The following is a 23,619-nucleotide window of genomic DNA, read 5'->3' as shown; positions in this document are numbered from 1 at the left end:
ATTAGAATTGCCAATTCGACTAACAATTTGATGAGTAACATGGTTTGTGATTGACTGTGTGTGTTGTTTTAGTCTAAAAATAGAATGCGGTTTCATGGCACTTAAATGACATTAACGACATACAATTTTCTACTGTTTCAAACACATTAAAAGGCAAAGAATTTTCTACCAAGCATATGAAATTTAACCAAATACTGTTATTTCACGGACTCCTATCAACCTTTATGTTACATATACCCCAATAAAAAAAATTGCCGCTGCTTCCAAAGAGAGAAAAAACAATACTCAATGTACAAAAAAAGCATAAAGAACCTAGCAGCATGGGGATTATGAAAAAATTGAATGAAAAATTATGCAAAATAGCAAACTTCGCGACAAATATCAGCAAGCCAAGTAGTCAAGAGAGAACCACGCCATTTAGAAGTACTTAACATTAGATCAACTTAGCACTCAAATTTCACGTTTCAGAGCAACATTGATGATTCCTACAGAAGATTTAGGCCGGTAGTGTTCATCAGTATCCACCTCTTCAATTTCCTGAATGACATATTGCAGCACAGAAGTCCAAAATTAAAAAAAAAAAGAAAAAAAAATTGTTCAAGTCCAGGCAATCAGACATCAGCTTAGTCATGAACCACAAATATGGTTACCTGCACCACATCTTCTCCCTTGATGACCCGTCCAAACACTGTAAGTTTATCATTCATATCCGGTATTGGTGCAGTTGTAATGAAAAGATCAAATCCTTTGCTATCTAGCCTAATTTTTGAAGTTCCCAGCATAAATGCCTCATGTTTTGGACTGTGTGCAAAAAAAGTAAGAATCACATTTTTAGTAAAAGAAAGGCCAGTTACTACCAGTATTAGACAAGATTGAAAGAGAACCTTGTGCCAAGTTGAAGATGGAGCTTTGCATGTGATATCAACTCTTCAGCAGCCCCAAGCCCCTGGTATTCGCCTCCTTGAATCACATAGTTTTTGATCACATGATTAAAAGGCATCCCTTTGAAGTACCCTTTTTGGCTGCAAAATCAGTTAGGTGTTCAAGAATAAAGTTAAAGATAACAGATATTATAAGATGAACTGCATTCGAATAGGGTCATTTGTCCTGTAAATGCAAACACGAAGACAATATCATGCAACTATCAAGCAATATTATTTTATCAACAGATAAATAACACCTAGAGGAATGACAACGAGAGATAAAAGAAAATCAATCAGAAAATGAGAAAACAGCTAAATATGCAACTCATAACTCATAAAACTAACTCTTCCTAGAATGATCAAGGCAATGAAGAACTGGTGCAGATTTAGCCCCCACCACCACCCCACCCCAACCAAAATAAAATCACCCAACATACCTGGCCCTTCTCATTCTATGGGGAGAAACAAACAAAAAAAAAAATGAGGGAAGAGATCTATTCAACTCAAATATAGGAATTTACGATTGTCAATCATTAATTAGAGCATTCAATAGAGGTCGGGTCTTGGGGCTTGATGCAATGGCAAGTGCCTTCCACCAAAAGCAACAGGTCCCAAGTTCGAGTTTGGGAATCAGGCCCTCCGAAAAAATATTAGGGGTAAGGCTACCTACCAACCACTTCTCCCAAACCTAGTGAAAGTGGGAGTTTTGTACACTGGGTACATCCTTTTTAATTAGAGCATTCAATCACACAAGCCTTTTTAATTAGAGCATTCAATCACACAAGGATCTTAACAAAGCTTTCTTTCATCTTCCTTTTGGAAATTTTAGATCTTTTAAATCTCGTACTGTAATTACTTAGAAGTGATTCAATCCGCATATTGTTTATTTGAACTATCTCCCCCTTTGAATTAAATTATTTTTCCTTAATAAAAAAATCATATATTAGAGTTTTCTTTTAATGGAATAGATTTCTTTTTTGGTACCCAGCAAAAAATAATAATAAAAAAGTATTCAACCATGTGTTATGTGGAAGCACAATCACTAAGACACTAACCCATTTTCTCTATTCTTGCTAATTAACAATATTAGCTTCATCAACCACCAATCATCAGTATCAAATGATGCAGCAGGCAGAATATAGATAGTCAATGCTCACCATAAGTCAAGGAATCTGTCAACAATCTCAGGGGAGCTTTCCTTGTAAAGTTCTATCGTAATATAACCTTTTGATGTATTCAAAATCTACACACAAAAAAGAAAAAAGAAAAAAGAAGAAAAAAGCAGCTTAAAATAAGATTAAGAACTAACAATCAGCATGTGTGACATAACTTATTACCAGACAAAATAATTAAAAGAAGAAGAAGAGAAATGGAGTAAATTACTCTAAGATTACTTATTGAAAATCATTCATTACTAACTTTCTGCATCACCAAAGCCAACATGACAAATAAGAACTAAGCATGCAAAAAGCAATCATCAAACCCTTGCTTAAATTCACTGCTAGAACTGTTCCTTATCAAAGATAAACATCTAAAAGATTCATTTCTTATTATATCAGGTAGCTTATTTGCTTTGTGTTTATAAAAGGAAAAGATAAATTCCATCATACACAATGTACAATTCTCACCTCACTCACACCGTTTTTTTTTTTTTTTTTTTAATAATTCAATAGTTACAATAGGGGGAGGGGAAATTTGAACCCTGAATGTCTCCATTAGAAACACCAAGAGGTGCCAACCAATTGAGCTACAAGGCTCTTGGCACCTCACTCATTCTAGTCGTTACAATTGAATTTCTTTATCTGAACGGCCACTAGGCTTACAGCCAACTTACATCAACTAACATTCCCCCCTCCCCCTTAGAGGAGTGCATCCAACCCACCAACCCAAAGAAATCAACCCAGCCTAATGCCTCGAGTTAGTTTTTGTGAGTTGGTGAGTTGGGTTGCAAACGATTTTGCGATTCCAAAAGAGTTTCATGAGGTGGAATACAAGGTTTATCCACTTTCAATGCTCCCAAAGATGATTCCTCAAGTGTTATGTGCCAGAGTTTTTATCCTTCAAAGCATTAAAACTCGAGATCAAGTTTTCTCCAACAAGGGGAGTATGATACAGGAGCAAAACCAAATTTATTTGAGAATTTATATTTTCATAGTTTGTATTTATCTCATAGGAAGTTGGATAATTGTAGACTTTTATTCAGATAGGGATTAGATTTGAGATTAGATAGGGATTAGTATTTGAGTTCAGTTCAGATTGTTTTCATTAGTTGTTATCTTTTATCTTTATTTCCTAAAGCTCTAGTTGTATATAAGAGCATGGTTTATTTGTATTTTCGAAAATAGATGATTGATTGATTGATGATATTCAGATTGGAGATTTTACAAAAGTTGGGTGCTGTTTCCTGACACCTTAGGTGCTGATGCCTAAGTTTTTCTTTGTGCTAATTCCAAGCGACCCTAAGTGCTGATTCTTAAGTTTATCTTTACTTTTCTTGTTACTTTTATTTTGTCCTGCATCAAATAGTTTATTTTAAAAATTAATTAAATAATTAATGAAGTTAATTTTTTTTACAAGGCATGAAACATGCAAGCACAACCCATCAACCCAACCAAACCCATGTGGGTTTGGTTGAGTTGGTTTTTAAACATGTAATGGGCTTTTCAACCCAACAAGCTCAGATTGGGCTGGAAAAAGAAAAACCCTCCAATCAAAGCCATGCACACCACCCCCCCCCCCCCCCCCCCGGTTTTCTTTTGGTAGATGATACCACAATACTTGAAATCTATCAATGGTGACAAGCACATTCACTAAAGACTATTAAACATGGAAGTAGGTTATAATGGTTATTGCAACTAATGTACCAAGCAACTTACAGCATAACCAGGAAGATCATACTTCTTCAAATCTACAAACGTACGGACGTCAGTGCCCTAGACCACAGAAATTAATAAGTTAGCAACTTATCCATTTACTAAGAACCGAAAGAGAGGAATTCCTGACTTTCACATGATAGCAGAGAGAGAGAGAGAGAGTGACCATGTTTCCATTACTAATAAATACCTCAAAAGTTGACTNCCTCCCCTCCCCCCCACCCCCCCCCCCCCCCCCCCCGGTTTTCTTTTGGTAGATGATACCACAATACTTGAAATCTATCAATGGTGACAAGCACATTCACTAAAGACTATTAAACATGGAAGTAGGTTATAATGGTTATTGCAACTAATGTACCAAGCAACTTACAGCATAACCAGGAAGATCATACTTCTTCAAATCTACAAACGTACGGACGTCAGTGCCCTAGACCACAGAAATTAATAAGTTAGCAACTTATCCATTTACTAAGAACCGAAAGAGAGGAATTCCTGACTTTCACATGATAGCAGAGAGAGAGAGAGAGAGTGACCATGTTTCCATTTCTAATAAATACCTCAAAAGTTGACTTCCCATCCTCTGTTTGGTCCATTGACCTACACCGAATTAGCACCCACTCTTCAAATGATAGAATAAGTCATTGGCATAATTGAAAGACACAGACAAATCCATATGAAACTAGAGATGACATATCATCAAAAAACCAAATGCATAAATAACCAAGGAAGAAAGACAAACCTTTTATACCAGTGCCAATAAGTTGCCATTATGGACAATACAATCAAGGCAACAACTAAGTTGCATAATACTATTGTGCTGGCACTGATACGAGTAGGCCCCTTCTTCTTTTTGCTTTGGAGTAGCAGAGCCTGAGGTTTTATCCTAGCCATTAGGTGTGACTTCAACTATAGTTTTTGCAGACACTCTTTTCAAAAACAACTGCCTGCAAATTATGAAATCATGCTCAACACTCATGCCAAGCATATTTATCAAGATAAAAATAAACATTAAAATTTAATTTAGATCAAAAGTAATAACCAAAAAAAAAAAAAAAAACCCCACCTGGATTTCACTGATTATAAAGATTCAATTATTGCATAGCCTTGTTTCATCACCTGAACAGGCAAAGAGGTTAACAGCTGAAAAAGGATACCAAAAAAGAACTGAGTTATAGGATGACAGCAAAAATGAATAGCACATCAAGAATTCTATAATCTTTACATAAATACTTCAAATTTGGACCTTCAAAAGTCTGGTTCAATGTTAAGTGAAACTTAAAGACCAAACGTGAACTTTAAGTACCATATTTTCTAAAAAATTATATACAGCAACAACAGAAAATTAGTCCCAAAACTATAGGGTTGGCTATGATCCTTGATAGACTAAAACCTTGAAATCTATCAACAACAAAAAAAAAAAAAAAAAAAAAGAAGAAGAAGAAGAAGAAGAAGAAGATAACTTCATGATTCATTTTGAAATAAAGAATTGCACAAGCTCCATCAGCAAGTTTTCATAATCAAATTTTAGTACTTTCTTGAGTGGGTACTTAACATAAATCCAATTGAACTAGGCAGCAAAAATTCAAAGGCATAATTTTCTACAATTTCACATGGTTCCCTACGCGAAGTGCACCAAGCAATAATTACAGAAAGAAAAATAAGCGAATCTAATACAAACCCATTTCACTAAAATCGAACACAAACCAACCCATCAAATTCAGGCTTCTAAAAAACCAAAAAAAAAAAAAAAAGGTTAATTCATAGAAAACTCCATGGATCTGTGACCAATTCAAACGCAAGAAAGTATGTACCTTAAATCTTTTCTTTGACTCAATCGGTGAAGATAATAATAGGAGTAATAATGTTTCTATGTTGGGAAGGAATATAAAACTCAAACAACTGTCGGAATGAGATCAGGTGCTGACTGCTGATTTTTGAACTTTCTCGTTTGGTAGTTTGGTACTTCTCGGACTCGTCGTTTCAAAAGGGTAGGTCCCACATCAGACTTTTTTTGGCGTATGGACGGTTGTGATCTTGTCTGAGATTAGAATCGTACGATGGGGAGTGTTCAAAACAAAAAGGTATTGTTTTAAAACTGTACATAATACTAGCCTCATCGCATGCGCTTTTACTGTGCATTAATTTTTTTTTTTGTTAGTGGTTATATTTATAGAAAAAAAAACTGTGTTTTTTATTTTATATATATATAATTTTTATTTTGAAAATTTAATTTATAAGTGAATAAATTAATTTAAAAATTATTAAGAGAGTAGTCCTAATTTTTAAGCAATGTTTTAGTAGAAATTAAAGTTGCATTTTTACTGGATTATTTTTTAGTTTTGTCTTTACTTAAAGATAAGAGTGTAGAGGCATTTTTGAACTAAAAAAATGAGAATCCAAATAAGAGAAACTCCTTAAATAATAGTATAGAAGATGCACACCCGCCTTGTTGATGGTCAACTTTATAACTCAACCTTTCGTCTCAATAAAAGCATTAGTAACGCTACCCCCATTTTTTTACAATATTTATTTATTAGGTCAATACTTTCGAGTTTCTCAAAAAATAAAAAAAATAAAAATAAAGGTCAATACTTTCGGCTTTTCTACTTATTCAATTGTAGCAACAAAACATCTTGTGTTACATTTTTTTTTTTTTTTTTTGAGAATCCAGACTGATTGGCCAAGTTTTATTCCATGAAGAAAAAAAAAATTGCACACATTTAGCTATATCAGCAGGGATAGATTCAATCTAAACCTGAAGCTCATTGCCAAACTTAGCACGTGTGGCCAGAAAATGGGCAATTGAGTTGCCTAAACACTTAACATGAGTGAACATACAAAAACGAAATTCTGCAGCTAAAGACAGAGCATCGTTAAGCACATGCCCATACCCTGGGTGACTTCCATCTTTAATCAAAAGAGATTTCATAATTATTTATTAGGTCAATACTTTCAAGTTTCTCAAAAAAAAGAAAAAAGAAAGGTCAATACTTTCGACTTTACAACTTATTCAATCGTAGCAACAAAACATCTTCTGTTACATTTTTTTTTTTTTTTTTGGATTGAGAATCCAGAACAATTGGCTAAGTTTTATTTTATGAAGAAAAAAAAATTACACACAGTCATGTGATACAAGAGGAGCTATATCATCAGGGATAGATTCAATCCAAACCTGAAGCTCGTTGCCAAACTTAGTAGTTTGGCCAAAAAATGGGCAATTGAGTTGTCTAAACGCTTAACATGAGTGAACATACAAAAACGAAATTCTACAACTAAAGACAGAGGATCGTTGAGCACATGCCCATACTCTGGGTGACTTCCATCTTTAATCAAAAGAGCTTTCATAATTACTTCAACATCACCCTCCACTATAGACTCAAAGATGCTTAATGGCCTGTTTGGAAGTTTAGAGAGGGAGGAGAGTAGAGGGGAGTAGAGGGAAGGAGAGTAGTGAGGAGGAGAGTAGAGAGGAATGGTTATCCTCTACCTTGTTTGGATGTTTTTAAAATTAGTAAGGTGGAAGGAAGTAATTAGACATTCCTCTTGTTTGGATGTTTTAAAAATTACGATGAAGAGCAGAGGAAATGATTTAAATAGACAAATTTGCCCCTATTTGAAAATGAACTTGCAACATTAGTCTATGATTAATTTATCATTTTTGTAAAGTCTTGAACCTGATTATCATTCGTCCAAATCTTAGAATATGCTAGTGATTTTTTTTTTTTTTTAGAAGCATTTTTTTTTGCTTAAAGAATTTTCTAAACCTTTATTTTGAATAGAATTACTTATTTTCATTCAATTTAAATCGTTTTTAAGTCATGCCTTTTTTAAGCCAAGTCATAAACCTTTAAGCAAAATAAATATTTTTAATTTTTGCTCCCAAAAAAAAATAACTATTTTTATTTTTTATTTAATTACCCCGTGCATCGCATAGGTTAGTGACTAGTTTATTATAAATAAATTACTAGTTAAATTAAGAACTCTAATCCACTCATTTCAAAATGAATATATAAAATTTTAAAAACTTCATAATAGAGTTATCTTAAAATTTTTAAAGGATCTTAATCTATTATAAACAAATTATTGATACCAACTTGAAATTTTAAGATGATATTTTGAATTAGGAAAAACTTCAAACAAATTACATAGTAGTTAAGGCGATCACATGACTGCCCTGACTTGCCTAAAAAAAAAGAAATTATACTTGCAAAATAAATAAATATATATATATATATATATATATTTAAATTAACATGTTATGTCCATCCTAAAAAAAATTGAACACCTTGACTTGATAATCTTAAGAATTTGGGTTAAAATAAGTGTAATGCTAAGGACACAATAAAATGTCTCAACATTTCACAATTAGCTGCCAACTCACACATGGACTTTTTTTAACCTATAATTTAAATTTTTTTGTATGCTAATATTGTAATTGTTGTGAATTTTGTTGTGTTTCTAGCATTACTTACAAAAATATTCTTGGCCCCCAAATAAAACAAATAGAAGTTCAAAACTTCAAATAACAATAAAAAATAATCCCAAATAACATTAAAAAAATAGCCTAAAATTTTTAAAAAAATATATATTCAACAAAAACCATTCAAAAAAAAAATCCTAATTATTCAGATTCGTAACTCATTCAACCCATTCTATAAAAATAATTAAATAATCCCTAATTTTATTTTCCTAAAAAAGGTACCAAATGAGAGATTGTGGATGTGAGTTCTCCTCAGTGAAGCTGGAACTCTGCTCCTCAGCGGCTTGGCTCGCAATCGCAACATGTATCATTTGTTGCTCTTTTCACTTTCTCCATTTTTATCTTTATTTTATACTCTTTTTCACTTTATAACTCTCATTTCATCATTCTCAATTCTCACATAATTTCTCATCAGTTCCTTTTTACTTTTTAATCTTTTGTTTGTAAAAAGAAACTATAAAACTTTCATAAAACTTTCATGTATTTACATTTTTTTTTTGTGATGTCTATGTATGCAAGATTTCTTTTTATTAAATTCTATATAATTTAAGTTTGTTAATGACTGCTAAAGAAAAAAAGAAAAAAAAAAGAATTGCCATTGCAAGTTCCAAAACTACAGGATACATGACTAACTTGCTGAAAAAAAAAATGCAAATGCACGGATTTGCCGAAAAACGCCAATCCAAACGTACGCTAACTTGTCATAATTTGGTTGACAGATATTATAGAGCTTTTAACAATGAAGCAAGCAAGAGGCAGAACACAACATCCATGATCCATCCAAAAGAATCAAGCCATGGAAAGGGGGCTTACCTGGCTAAAGATAAGAGTGGCAGGGAAATATTGAAAGGATTCAACTCTATCACAGACCACAATATATAGGACACAGGCAACAATGACAGCTACAACTTACAGGGGAAGTTGGATTCCAGTCTATAAAGCGAGGTTACACAAACATCACCATTTTGACAAACTCCAATCAACTTCAGGAGAAGTTGAAAAGGAAGGAAGAATACAGGCTGGAGCCACTCAGTTTTTTGTTGAAGATCTGCAGAAATGCATGTCTGTCGGAATTTCACTATTTTAGTAAACTCTTTTGTTGTCCCTAACTTAATTTTGGGCCCTGTTGTAAACTGCACAGAAAAAAGCCTCTGTTTTTGTGTTCACAAGTCACAACAGAGGGACTCGTAGTCATGCCCCCTTGTTATGCTTTGTACCAAACTTCTTAGGGTAAAGAAAAAAAAGGGGGACTTTTTCAAATATGTTGTCTCCTTAATATTCAAAAGTCACCTCTACAATTATTCTGAAATTTTAGATTTTCTTAATGCTGTTAGGATTTTTTCCCCTTTAAATTACTACATGACTATATTACCAGATATACGGTGTATGTTAAAGATAAACTTAGTCAAGATTCAAATTTAACTCTAATTCAAGTTCATTGTGTCAATAGTCTTGTAGCTCAAGTGGTTAATATTAGACATGGTGTTTTCAACAAAAACATTCAAGGTTTAAAAATAAAAATTTTAAGTTCATTGTATCCAATTATGCTTATAATGCAAATATTGTAACTCTTGGTAAGTTTATAATTAATTTAGGATTTAGCTTAATATAAATACGTTCAAGTGGGTTCCAGTTAATTCAACTAGTGAAGTCTCTGATGGTTAAATAAGAGATCTGTGGTTTAATCCCCGCTTACACCAAAAACTGATTGGTGTCTTAGTCTGATGATAAAAAGCTATCATCAGGAGCGGACGCCATAGGTTGAAATTTTCTAAAAAAAAAAAAAAAAAAATTTTTTTTTTTTTTTATAAGAGTAATTGAGAAAATTTAAGGGTGAATATGTATTCATCCAGCATTTTTTTTTAACCGTTAATATAGGTCACTAAGGTCCTAACATGGTTTCATAATTCCTAGCTAATTCTCAACTATTTAGACATGATATTAAAGTTGTGTTTTGTTGTCTACATCATTTTAGTTGCCCCTGCTATTTAGCTTGTGGATATTTATAGTGTGTTTGGATGAGTTTATATATTTTATTTAAAATAGTTTCTATAAAAATAGAGTTATATATCTTCTAAAAAAAAAAAAAAACCAAATAAATTAGAAAATTAGTTTAACCAATAAACCCTTCGCTTTTGAGATAACTATTGACCTATTATAAAAATGAAAATAAATTACTAGACCTAATGGATGTAGTTTTTTTTTTAGACTTTTGGGAAGATTTGCACTTACTTCGATGGCTTTATATATATATATATATATATTTATGAATGTCATTTCTATGCTGCTTCTCATGTTCACCGCGATCAATTTGGCCGCAGCTGGTTTTGTGGATGGTTCAGTATGATGTTCGGACGCCCGATATGTAAGCTTAAATGTGGAATATTCTTCTGGCATGATGAAAATGTTTAGTTCTTTATGAGCTGTGACGTTGGCAATAGTGCAGTGTCTTTCCATAGTTGATAGTTATAAAGTAACATTCATATGCAACATGGTAATTTTCCTAGCATTATAGTTACGCAGTTATCAGAATTTTGTAGATTAGAAGAAAAAGTTCATACTTACTCTCACAGTGCAAACTACCTTAGTTTATGTTGTTTGGTTAGAGCATTCAAATCAAGAATGCTAAGTACTATAGCATTTAGCATCTCAAAACATTATTTTAACATTTTATTTTACAATACACCCAATATTCAAGGAATTTTTTTTTTTTTTTTTTACACCACTTCATTAAAATATTATTTATTTATTGATGGACCAAATAATTCTCATTGTCTAGATGATGACGATGGATGACCATAAGCACCATAAAAAGAGCATTTAACGCAAAGCCATTACAAACGAATATACACGGAAGACATGACCATTGGGAGGAGCCTTCATGATACCTCATTAAATCACTAGAAAAACATCACAAGAAGGCATTCAAGCCACCATTGAATGCCCCCAACAGCTAGGAGGGTAAAACCCTATATAAACTACACCAGGTTTCAAGCTGTTAGGACATATGTGATTCACTTGTTAGGAACACATGTCATTATTTTATATAATTGGCTAATCTTTTGACAAAACACATTTTACTTGTATTTGGGTAGATCCAGGATATGTTTGATGCTTCAAGAAACTTTGTTTCAAAATCAAGTGTTAAAGCCATGCAAGTCTGTCCAAGATTCAAGTTTGAAAAGTGTTTGTCATTAAAGCTCGATAGCTAGCCATCTATCGAGCCTTGAAGAGCTGTTGAAGCCCGTGTCTCGACAGCAGCTCGACAGATAGGGCATCTATCGAGGTTTATGAAGTTCAGTTTTTTAGGACTGTTTTTCATTCAATCCGTGATTATATGTTTGAGTTTTCTTTTCTCATAACCTTAGACATATAAAAGGATTATTTTAAGGGCTGACAAAGGTAGAACAAGTTGCACAAGTGTTGAGCAAAGTTTGTTCAAGCAAATTGTGACCAAAGATAGAATTTGCCTTAGTTCATTTTTCTTGTGAAGAAGTTGTTGGTGTTTGTACACCGTAGGGTTTTGTGACCAAGCATCTTCTTGATCTTCATTGTGTGATGAATTGAAGAACTTTGTAGCCAACAACCTTCTCTAGTTGGTGATTGAGGTCACGTACTGGATCTGCGCAATTGGTTAGTCACGTACTGGGAGCCGTGCATTACGAGGAGAAATTGTCACTACAGAACAAGTCTAATGGGGTATTAGGGTAAGAGTTCAACTGTAGGTTGGTATAAGGTACTGTGATTCCTTTACTTGTACCGCTTGTTGTGATAATAGTGGATTCTTGGGAGTAGTGATCTTAAAATCACCCTATGGAGTTTTTGCCGTGTAGGTTTTCCCCATTCATAAACAAATCACTGTGTCAATTTATTTTCTGTTGCATATTTAGTTTAATTGGTGATTTGTTTGTGCTACCACACGTTTACATGTTAATTTGATTAATTAATAAACTTGACTAATTAATCAATTAATTCATCACAATTAGTCAATTCGTTTTTTGGCCTATCACAAGCAAAGGGACACACATACTCAGATACCTAAAAACCTGCATACTATCGTTATTTTGCTTATTCTATCCCATCACCATCTGACTTTATTATTGGAGGTTCAGTGGCCGGCAACACACCAATGACCAATCGAGCAAAGTCCCATTTTTGATCTTGTGCAGGATTCCTGACATACCAACAACGCATTCCGTCTAGACGAACATAGTAGCTGACGATTTTGGCATTATCATTTATGATTTTAATTCTTTTTTATTCTCACCACCCACTTAATGTCACCACCCAAGCCACCACAAACCCACACAACTAACAACCTTAACCCACCGACACAACCAACCTCAACCCACAACACAACCCATGGAACAACCATTGCTTTCTCCCTCTCATCCTCTCTCGGTCTCAACCCACAGTACACCAACCACCTAACCCACCATTGTTACCCAGAAACCCAAGCCCCCCAAAAAAATACCCCACCATTGTTACCCAATAACCCATCAAGCAACAACACCAAGACCCATCGAGCAACACCACCTACTACCATCACGCATGTGTTTTTAGGATTCAGCTCAAGTGGCCACCACATGTGATGCTTTTTCCCTTCTTCTTCCATTCTTCAGATCAATTTCTACACCCAAAACCCACCCCAGCCACAAAAATAACCACCACCCCAGCGACCTAACCTCTCTGATCTCAACCCCAACCAAGAACGCTGACCACACCGACTCAAGGATGTTGACTACTAACCCAAAGAGGGAGAAGAAAGGCGCTGATGCACTATAACAAAAGTGGACTATGGTGATAAAACCTAGAGAGTAAAAAAAAATTGTCTCTAAATGACTACATTTAGTGAGGAAAAGAAGACTTCATCACCAAATACTATAAAAATTTAAAAATTGTGACAAAATCAATATTTCGTCTCTAAAGATGTTCAAATTGGTGACAAAATATATTTTTCGTCACTATATGTGATGAAAAAAAAGTCACTAGGCCTAGGGGTGTCTATGGTAACGAAATATTTTGTCTCAAAAGGTTAGATCTAGGGTGACAAAATATTTGCATCACTAAAGACTTACTAGAGGTGACGAAAGTATAAATCCGTCAACCAACATTAAAATCTAAGTGTTTGTGGTGACGAAATAATTTTTCGTTACACATATACAAGCGTGCCATGCCAAATTTTAGGCGCTATTGAATTTTTTTTAGTACCTGCATTTTTATTTATTTATGTAAAAGAACCAAACCCTATCACTTTCTCAGTCTCACACCTCTTCAGCCTCCACTCTGACACCCTTCAGCCTCCCAGATACGGTAAGCTCTCTCTGTCTCTCATTGTAGGAATTAGAGCTCTCTCTTTCTCTCTCTCTCTCATACATTTACTAATTTGGGTTTGGGTATTCACTACAACAAAATGTAACTATAGTGATGAACATTTTTCCATCACAAAAAAGTACCATATAGTGATGAAATTTATATTTTGTCGCTATTTATTAAAAAAATTAGTAACATTTAGCGACGAAACTTAGATTTCGTCGCTATAGGTTGTGCTGAATTAAGGGCGCCTAACAAAAGTGTAGGCACAAAACCAAATTGATCTACAGCGATGAATTTGTTCGTTGCTAAAAGTTTTAGTTTTTTATGATGAACACTTTTGTCACTAGAGGTGCTGCTGGTCATGCTATTAGTGACGAAACCCATTTCGTCGCTGAATGTGACAAGTAGTGACGAAAATAAGTTGTCACTGAAAGGAAAACTTTGGGAATTAGTTTTATTATCTGTGACGAATTCGAGTTTGTCGCTAAAGGCATACAACAATGACGAAATCCAAGTCATCACTAAAGAGTATGTATATATATCACACTTTCAGCTCTTTTTTTTTCACTTCACAGCCGATTCTCTCTCATTCAAGCTCTCCCTTACAGTGCAACCCGCTGACGTCGATGCCTACCTAGCTCGTTGGCGCCGACCTAGCCCCCCATTGCCGGTGCCGACCAGCCCGCCGCCGCCTTATTCTCTCCTTCACCCTCCCTCTCTCCTTCGACCTCCTTCTCTCCTTTCTTTCCCTCCCCCTTTTCCTCCACTACCTCCCCTCTTCCTTCCCTTTGTCTCCCTCCTTCCCTTATCATCTCCTTCCACTGATATTAGCATTGTAAGTTTTATTTATTTATTTATTTATTTATTTGTAATATTTGGTTTGTATTTGATTAAATGATATGGGTTTTGAGTTTTTTTCTTATAAGTGTAAGTATGAGTTAATGGGTTTTGTGTTAGTTACTTGTATTGGTTTTTGTGTGATTTTAGAGTGCTGAATTAATGGGCTGCGTTAGTTACTTGTAATGGGCTTTTGTGTTAGTTACTTGTAATTGGTTTTTGTGTGATTTTAGAGTGTGTCTGTTAAATTTTGTAAATTTAATTATCTATTGTTGATTTTGTCAGGTTTGGATGATGATAAAGAGTGGTTTTCTCTTGGGGATTCTTTGATTCTAACTGTTCTTGGTAGGTATATTTTTGTTTGTTTTTGTTTTGTGGTAGTGAAGCTTCTGAGCATTATAATTTTAAGCTTTGGGTCTGTGTAATTTTATTTTCTCTTGGGATTTTTTGATTTTAACAGTTCTTGGTCATGTATATTTTTGTTTTGTTTTTTTTGTTTTTTTTTTTGAGATGTTGAGCATAATAGCTAGTAAGTGTATTGATAAACTCTTTATAAATTAGACTTTTCTTTTACAAGTTAAATATTCATTATTTGTGATAATTTTGGATTTCTTCTTAAAGTTGTACGCTTGGCTTGAGCATAGTAAGTAAAATTTGTTTAAATACTTAAAAAACTCTATACTTGTGATGTTGATGATTGGTTTTGTGGTGGGTTGTTGTATTGGAGTAAGCGGGTGGCTTGTATGGTATTATAAAGTGGTTTAAATTTATATTAGGAGTGTCTTACTTTGGAATTGTGAATGAATATTGTTGATTTATATGTGATGGATACTATGTAATTGTTTTTAATACTTGTAAGCATTATATATCGTGATGTTGATTTTTGTTTTTGTGGTGGGTTGTTGTGTTGGGGCAAGCAGGTGGCTTGCATGGAGTTATAAGGTGATTTAAATTCATATTGGGAGTGTTTTTTTTTTTTTTTTTTTTTTTTTTTTTTTTTTTTTTTTTTTTTTTTTTAACAAAAAAAGCTGATGTGGCTGACGACACATTAAAATAATAATTAAAAAAAAAATCTATTTTGGCATTAAAAAATGCCACATCAGCATTTAAATTAAAAAAAAAAAAATTTATTAATTTTAACTAAATAAAAAAAATTTTAAAAACAAAAAATCACATGAATTGAGATCTAAGAGTGCCTTGAACAAGAACAATAAGAACACAAATCCAGATTTAAGAACAAGAACATTTTCCTTTATTTGAAATCCAAATAAAAAACAAACAAAATTTTTACTTTTTTTAGTTTTAAAGATTGAATATTTGTTCACCCAAAAAAATAAATAAAAAATATTCACATCAGCGAATATGACTAAATACATTTTGGTCATTGCTCATCCACTAGATTTAACTTACTGGCTTTCTCTCATCTAAAATGAAGCTCTCTTTCATCTAAAGCTCTCTCTTTCTCAGATCAAAATCTCTATCTCTCTTTCGGCTCTCTCTTTGGATCTAGGTTTAGAGAAAGAGATGGTGGGTGCTAGGTTCGACTGGTTTTGCTGGGATCTGGGCTTTCTCTTCGGCTTTGATCGGTGATTGTTGGTGGGTTTGACTGGGTTTGATCGGATCTGGGTTTAGAGAAAGAGATGTTGGTCGGTGCTGGGTTTGATTGGGTTCGTTGGTTGGGATTGCTGGGTTTGTTGTTGTTGGTCTGATCGGTGATTGTTTCTAGACATTTGGGGTTTGCTGGAGATTTGGTTTTGGCATTTGCTTGGAATTTTGCATTTTGAAATTTCTTTTTGTTTTTTAAGTTATAAACTTGTTGTGGTATTTGAAGTTTCTTTGATTATGGTTTGGTTTGGGAGTGGATGAGTTGGGTGCTTTGCTAGGTAAATTCTTTGGATGGTTTGGTTTGGGTGTGGTTTCGTGTGGGTTTTCCTGTGTTTGCTCTTGTTCATGCTCTTTGATATGGTGATGTTCATGTTTTTTTTTTTTCCTATAGGTTTGATGTTCATGTTCTTTTAGTCTGGGTTTGCTCTTTGATTCTAGATTTGATGTCGTTGCTGGGTTTATTTCTTGGATTTAAAAAGAACATTGAAGAACAAGTTCTTATGTTCTCAAAAAAAATAATGAAAGTAATAATAATAATAATAATAAAAGTAAAAATTTTTTTTGTTTATTTTTTGTTTGGATTTAAGAAGAACATCAAAGAACAAGTTCTTATGCTCTGTTAATTTTTTTATTTATTTTTTTGGGTGAACAAATATTTAATCTTTAAAACTAAAAAAAGTAAAAATTTTGTTTGTTTTTTATTTGGATTTCAAATAAAGGAAAATGTTCTTGTTCTTAAATTTGGATTTGTGTTCTTATTGTTCATGTGGTTTTTTGTTTTTAATTTTTTTTATTTAGTTAAAATTAAAATTTTTTTAAATTTAAATGCTGATGTGGCATTTTTTAATGCAAAAATAGATTTTTTAATTATTATTTTAATGTGCCGTCAGCCACGTCAGGTTTTTCTGTTAGTTGGGTGACGGTAAGGACTTAAATGTCACACGTTAATTGGTTTAGGGACTAAAAGTGGTAAAATGAAAATGTAGGGACCAAAGTGGAAAAAAAGCCAAAATGTAAGGACTAAAAGTGCATTTACGCCTTTTTTTTTTTTTTTTGAATTGTAAATAAATATTGTTGATTTATATGTGATGGATACTATTTAATTATTTTTAATACTTGAAAGCATTATATATTGTGATGTTGATTATTGTTTTTGTGGTGGGTTATTGTGTTGGAGCAAGCGGGTGGCTTGCATGGAGTTATAAGGTAGTTTAAATTCATATTATTGGGAGTGTTTTTATAGATTTTTTTAATGTGAATTTTATAATGATTTTTTTTTTTTTTAAAATAGAAGTGTTTACTGCTCATAAATATAATTTCCATTTCATACACACTAAATTATTATAAGGATTATTCAAAAACATAATTATAAGAATGAATTTCTTTTAAGTGATCCCAAGGTATTTTGATTAAGAGACTTAAACTAACCTTATTGATCATGAGTGTTGAAAACATGTCCACCAACCCTTTGGAGTTTTTCATAATGCTAAATTGACTTTATATAGAAGTTTTAGAGAAAGAGTACGACTCATGACAATTTGCATCTTTTATTTTATTTTACTTTTTCTAATATGCTATATGATACATTGTACCTTGCCTATTGTTAGGTTTAAAGAGTAAATCTTTCAACTTTGTCAGGTAAAAAACAAACATATATGTCTTAAGAATTAAGGAATTAGTATTGTCCATACATCACGTCTATTAAGTTTAAGCTAAGAATTCTAAGTAGTGTGCATTAGGTAGGTGTAGTGGACACAACATTTGTGTAATAATGCCAAAACTTCTATAAATATATATATATATATATATAATCAAGAATTTATGATTAATAGATGTAAAGTTATATAATTATAGGAGTAATGTATAATAGAAGTGTAGTACACCCATATTTAGGTCTTAAAAATCTCATCAAGCCAGTTATCTAAATTTGCAACCTTTATTCAATATAGAGTAGTCAATCATTTGATTGGATAGAGACTATACACATTCAAAAGATTAATCAAGTGCTCCAAAAATCTTGAATACTCACAAATAAAGAGTTGATTGATCAAAAGTAAATACTAATTAGGAGTATTAGATAGAACAAAAAGGCTAAAGTTTTATGATATATTTAATAATTTTAGCTTCATAACCAAGTGTTAATTAAGCCATAATTGGACTGTGTTTTTTTATTTATGTATTGTAGAAGAAATTTAATGGTTTTTGGTTGAATGTGATGACAAGGTTAGTGATTGTTTAGGTTGCTTTGGGGGAATAGAAAGAGGTTAAGATTTGTGAAAGTCAAAGACCAAAGCTTAGCTAACAAATTAGACTTGTACGCTTAGCTTGATCATTGTAAGTAAAATCTGTTTAAATACCTATAAAACTCTATACTTGTGATGTTTGTGATTGGTTTTGTGGTGGGTTGTTGTGTTGGAGCAAGCGGGTGGCTTGCATGGTGTTATAAGGTGATTTAAATTCATATTAAGGGTGTTTTTAATTTCTTGCAAATGTGAATGGACCTTGTTGATTAGATGTGATAAATAGTACTTTAATTGATTTCAATACTTGAAAACACTCTATACTTGTGATGTTTATGATTGGTTTTGTGGTGGGTTGTTGTGTTGAAGTAAGCAGGTGGCTTGTATGGTGTTATAAGGTGGTTTAAATTCATATTGGGAGTGTTTTTAGTTTCTTGCAAATATGAATGGAACTTGTTATTTAAATATGATGAATATTATTTTATTCAATTTCAATACTTGTAAGCATTGTACTTGTGTTTAGTTTTGTGGTGGGTTGTTATGTTGGAGCAAGCGAGTGGCTTGCATGGTGTTATAAGGTGGTTTAAATTCATATTGAGAGTATTTTTAATTTCTTGCAAATGTAAATAGACTTTGTTGATTAGATGTGATGAATAGTACTTTAATTTACTTCAATACTTGTAAACACTCTATACTTGTGATGTTTATGATTGATTTTGTGGTGGGTTGTGAAGCAAGCGGGTGGCTTGCATGGTGTTATAAGATGGTTTAAATTCATATTGGGAGTGTTTTTAATTTTTTGCAAATGTAAATGGAACTTGTTAATTAGATATGATGAATATTACTTTATTTGATTACAATACTTGTAAGCATTGTACTTGTGATGTTTATGATTGGTTTTGTAGTGGGTTGTTGTGTTGAAGTAAGCGGACGACTTGCATGGTGTTATCCAGTGGTTTAAATTTATATTGAGAGTGTTTTTAATTTCTTGCAAATGTGAATGGACCTTGTTGATTAGATATGATGAATAATACTTTAATTGATTTCAATATTTATAAACGCTCTATACTTGTGATATTATGATTGGTTTTGTGGTGGGTTGTTGTGTTGGAGTAAGCGGGTGGCTTATATGGTGTTATAAAGTGGTTTAAATTTATATTGGGAGTGTTTGAGTGTGTAATGTATATTTGTTTAGGTATTAATATAGACTTGTGCATTCATGAATGAGATAAAACTTTATCTAAGTAGCTTATAAACTTAGGTGTTAGAATACATTATGTATGAGTTATCCTTATTTTACTAAAGTAGCATTTACCTTGCAATTGTAGTCAAACATGGATAAAAGTTGGATGACAATGAGCAAGACACTTGATGGTAGATTAAGTCATCCATATATTGAAGGGGTCAATGCATTTATTAATTTTGCAAGAGCGGTTGTGGACTTGAGTGGTAATATTCCATGCTTGTGTATTCACTGTGTGAATTGCTATCAACAATCTCTTCATATTGTGTGTATCCATTTGCTTCATTGTGGTATTATGCAATCTTACATTAATTGGTATAATTATGGAGAACCTCATGTATTGAACAAGAACATTCATGATAATGAAAGGTCAGATGGTGATCATATGAATGGTATCGATACCTTGGTAGGTGACCAAATTAAAGGGTAACCAAGAAATGCAAGTGAAGATGAGGAAGTGCGTAATTTTGACAAACTTGAGGAAGATGCAAAGCGTGAGTTATATCCGGATTGCACTGATTATAGTATCTTAAAGTTTGTTATTGAGATATTGAATGTAAATGTAATGACCAACTTGAGTAATAAGAGACTTAATATGATGCTAGAATTGCTGACAAAGGTTTTGCCGAAAGGTAACTTGGTTCCAAGGTCAACTTATAAAGTAAAGAAGATATTATGTGACTTGGGCATGTCATACAAGCATATGGATGCATGCAAAAATGATTGTGCATTATTTTGAAAGGAAAATGAAAATCTTGATAAATGTCTGGTGTGTAAGGTGCCTAAGTACAAGGATACACGTGCCTAACGTAAGAAGATTCTTCATAAGGTATTGCGTTACTTCCCGTTGACACCAAAACTAAGAAGATTGTACATGTTAGGCCAAACAGCTAAGGACATGAGATGGTATATAGACAAACGTGTGGACGATGGGATAATGAGGCATTCGGCTGATAGTGAGGAGTGGAAGGAGTTTGATTTACAACATCCTAATTTTGCCCTCGAACCTCGTAATGTAACGTTGAGGTTGGCTATAGATGGATTTAACCCTTTTGAAAATATGAACAACAACTATAGTATGTGGTCTGTCATACTTATCCCTTATAACCTATCGCATTTGTTGGTTATGAAGGAGCCATGTTTTATGTTGTCCTTACTTATTCCTGGTCCCCATCAACCATAAAATGATATTAATATTTACTTGAAACCATTGGTTGACGAGTTGAAGGATTTGTGAGAAAAAGGTGTAGAAACTTATGATGCTTATAGTAAAGAGCATTTTCAGATGCGTGCAACTTTGTTGTGGACAATACATGACTATCTTGGATTTGGTAACGTGTCTGGGTGGAGGACAAAAGAATTATCATTCTTGTTACACTTGCAAAGATGAACCATATTCAAAAGTTTTGGAAAGTAAAATTGGATTCAATAACCATCGAGCTTATTTGCTTATGGAACATCGTTGGAGACATAGTCGGTTGCATAATGGTTTATCGAAGAAATAGAAGAAATCTTTAGAGTTACTGATGGGAAAGATACAGGAGCAGCTAAATAGAATGCCGAATATAATTTTTGGAAAACATCCAAGTAACAAGAAAAGACAATTCATTGGGGAGCCAAATTGGTCAAAGGTAAGTATTTTGTACAAGCTTCCATACTGGAAAAATAAGAAGTTTAAGCACAACATTGATGTCATGCATGTGGAGAAGAGTATTTATTTATGATCTAATAAATATCTTGAATGTTCTTTATTAGAAAAAAAATCAAAAAAGAACTCTGAAAATAGGAACAAAATTTCAGGCAAACATAGATGCGGGACAAATGCACTTACTGTTGCGGTTGATGAGAAGGAGCGTGTTTTTTCATTTTCTTAAATCTTAGTATATTACACTCGAATGTTAATTAATCAGACAAATAATAATGGCGGTCAAGTTCCTAAATTGGCAAAAATCTTCAAAGATTTTCATTTCAATCCAAAGACAAATATTGTGGATACACCATGAGGATGAAGTGACATATGCATGTGTATCATTCCATCCCTCCTATATTTGTAAACCTATAATATATGTAGTATTAATATTGTGATTGTTTGTTTCTTTCTCTCTTTCAAATGATAGGAAACTATTTTCAAAGTGCAAGAGGATCATTGTCAAGATCCTAATGCAATTCCCCTTACATAAGAGGAGATCTCAAACTTGGTTTTTAAGAAGAAGTCTGGTATTGTAAAAGGACTTGGCATGAGACATTTCTCTTCTCTAGTAACCACCACCTCATCTAGTTCCTCGGTGGAATATATCCATCGTTTAGAAAGTGAGATAATTGAGCTCCAAGAGGTAAGAGTTGGGGACCAAGAGGAGCGAGCTAGGGACCAAGAGGTGCAAGCTAAGTAAGAAGAGGTCCAAAAGAATGTTCTTAACCTTTTGAGGAGTAAGGGTTATGATGACGCTCTTACCTATGAGGGTGGTTCATCTTCAAGTTAAAACACTTATTGGTTAGTACTTTATTTTAGCAATTGACCCGCACTATATGGTGTGACTACTTTTTTTTATGCATTATTTGAAAATAATTGTATTATATTACACTTGAAAATCTATATTTGCTTTCTACAACTTATACATTAGGAGTTGTGATTTTAATTCATCGGTGTGGCTACTGTTAATGCATTGTTAGAAATGTTTCTTATAACATAGTTAATATTTTTACTTTACAATTTTAATGTAGTATTGTTTTTATATTTGAGCAGATTTCTTATTGGTGGCTTTTAGGGGATTTACTTTTGGCATTACTTGAAGACATATAAAAACATCTTCCGTTGGTTCTAATTATATTATGCTACACTTTTTGTATTGTAATAAAACATTTTGTGTTGTTGTATGTGTTGCAAACAATTATTGTATGGAAGGAGTTGGAATTGGATACAGGTTTTATTTTTTACTTGTGGAATGTACAACGCCTCAGTCCCTAAAGGTCTAAATCAGAAGTCACTAAAGGGTTTATAAAAAAAAAAAAAAAATCACTAAAGGCCTAAAGCAAACCTAAAGATAGAGCAACGCCTCAGTCCCTTAGAGTAACGCCGCTTGAGCTTCAAGCCAACAAATGGAGATCGGATTAGTCACGTACCTCGCAGCTCACTCGTCGTCGAAGATCAGTCACGTTGTTGGAGATCGGCCCAGTCCAGATTGTTGTTGTTGCTCGCTTGCCCCTTTGCGTCGTCGTTGCTCGTTGCTCGCCCTCATCAGAGGACGGAGATTGGCAGATCGCTCGTCACCTCGTCACTGCCCCAGCAACCTCAGCCTTAAAGCCTCCCTGCTTGCTGCTCTAGTGCTCCCTCCCTCAAGATATTTCATTTTACTAAGCTAATTTCTCTCTCTTTCTCTCTGACTTTGTCTTAGTCTCTCACACACTCTCTCTCTATCTGAACTGAAATGAAAATTATGAAATGAATAAAACTCACTTTCTCTTTCTCCCTCTTTATTCTTTAATGAGACTTACTCTCTCTCTTTTGAACTGTGAGTCTGTGATTGGCCGAACTTTAGCTTTATTAATATTTTGTCTATTTTTGACTTTTTGAATTTGGTTTTATTAGTTTATCTTATTCGTTGGTGTTAGTGTGTGTAGTGTGTTGGTGTTGGTGAGATATTAATTGTCTTTTAGTGTAATGTGTGATTGTGAAATTTTCTGATTGGTAGGAGGCATCAGGCATGAGGCATGCTTGTGTGTTGAGTGAGGTGGGGGTAGATGGGCACATGGGGTCGGGTTGCACATTACACTACTTTAGTGCTTTAATTATTGTGCTGCACATGGGATGTGTAATGTGCACATCAGTGGCTCTTTTAGTGTAATGTGCATATGGGGCTAAACAATATAACAAATTAAAGCAGTATAATTAATGACAAAAAAATTAAAGCAATATAGTTTATTGTTAGGCTAAACAACAATAATTAAAACAGTATAATTGACCAATACATTATAAAAGACAAACAAATTAAATTATGTTAAGTTAAATAACAATTAATAATTTTATAATTAATGAAACAATAATATAACAAATTATAGTTTATAAAAGACAAACAAATTAATTAAACAACTAAACAATAATAAT

At 33.2% G+C, this 23,619-nt stretch overlaps 1 protein-coding gene and 1 long non-coding RNA gene across 4 annotated transcripts; both read right to left on the bottom strand.

The window, feature by feature from the left end:
- Window positions 1–161: 161 nt before the first annotated feature.
- Window positions 162–5,741, bottom strand: LOC111989010 (peptidyl-prolyl cis-trans isomerase CYP21-4). 3 transcript variants are annotated; one of them, XM_065772407.1, is made up of 9 exons: window positions 5,608–5,741; window positions 4,860–4,936; window positions 4,536–4,740; window positions 4,354–4,393; window positions 3,800–3,856; window positions 2,081–2,166; window positions 885–1,022; window positions 651–801; window positions 162–537 (listed from the first exon to the last, which is right to left on the bottom strand). In XM_065772407.1, the coding sequence occupies exons 3-9, from the start codon at window positions 4,685–4,687 to the stop codon at window positions 451–453; spliced, it is 711 nt and encodes a 236-aa protein (XP_065628479.1). In that variant the 5' UTR covers window positions 4,688–4,740; window positions 4,860–4,936; window positions 5,608–5,741; the 3' UTR covers window positions 162–450. The 3 variants fall into 3 exon arrangements, with proteins under 3 accessions (XP_065628479.1, XP_065628480.1, XP_065628481.1); XM_065772408.1 differs by having other exon boundaries at window positions 4,860–4,912; XM_065772409.1 differs by lacking the exon at window positions 5,608–5,741 and adding an exon at window positions 5,475–5,518 and having other exon boundaries at window positions 4,860–4,912.
- A 3,229-nt stretch (window positions 5,742–8,970) lies between these two features.
- Window positions 8,971–22,940, bottom strand: LOC136067099 (uncharacterized). Its single transcript, XR_010628626.1, has 2 exons — window positions 22,638–22,940; window positions 8,971–9,427 (listed from the first exon to the last, which is right to left on the bottom strand). It is a non-coding gene; the product is annotated as an uncharacterized LOC136067099 (long non-coding RNA).
- Between the last annotated feature and the right edge of the window lie 679 nt (window positions 22,941–23,619).

This window comes from Quercus suber, unplaced genomic scaffold (assembly GCF_002906115.3).
Source record: "Quercus suber isolate HL8 unplaced genomic scaffold, Cork oak 2.0 scaffold_58, whole genome shotgun sequence".
Taxonomy (NCBI): domain Eukaryota; kingdom Viridiplantae; phylum Streptophyta; class Magnoliopsida; order Fagales; family Fagaceae; genus Quercus; species Quercus suber.
The sequence above is the reverse complement of the archived record's forward strand: the minus strand, read 5'-3'. Positions and strand labels throughout refer to the sequence as shown.

Excerpts from the sequence above, each read along its gene's own strand:
- LOC111989010 (XM_065772407.1), bottom strand. The coding sequence starts at position 4,687 with ATGGCTAGGATAAAACCTCAGGCTCTGCTACTCCAAAGCAAAAAGAAG. Across the intron at positions 802-884 it reads CATCTTCAACTTGGCACAAG|TCCAAAACATGAGGCATTTA; the intron begins GTTCTCTTTCAA and ends TTTTGCACACAG. Across the intron at positions 538-650 it reads AGGGAGAAGATGTGGTGCAG|GAAATTGAAGAGGTGGATAC; the intron begins GTAACCATATTT and ends TATGTCATTCAG.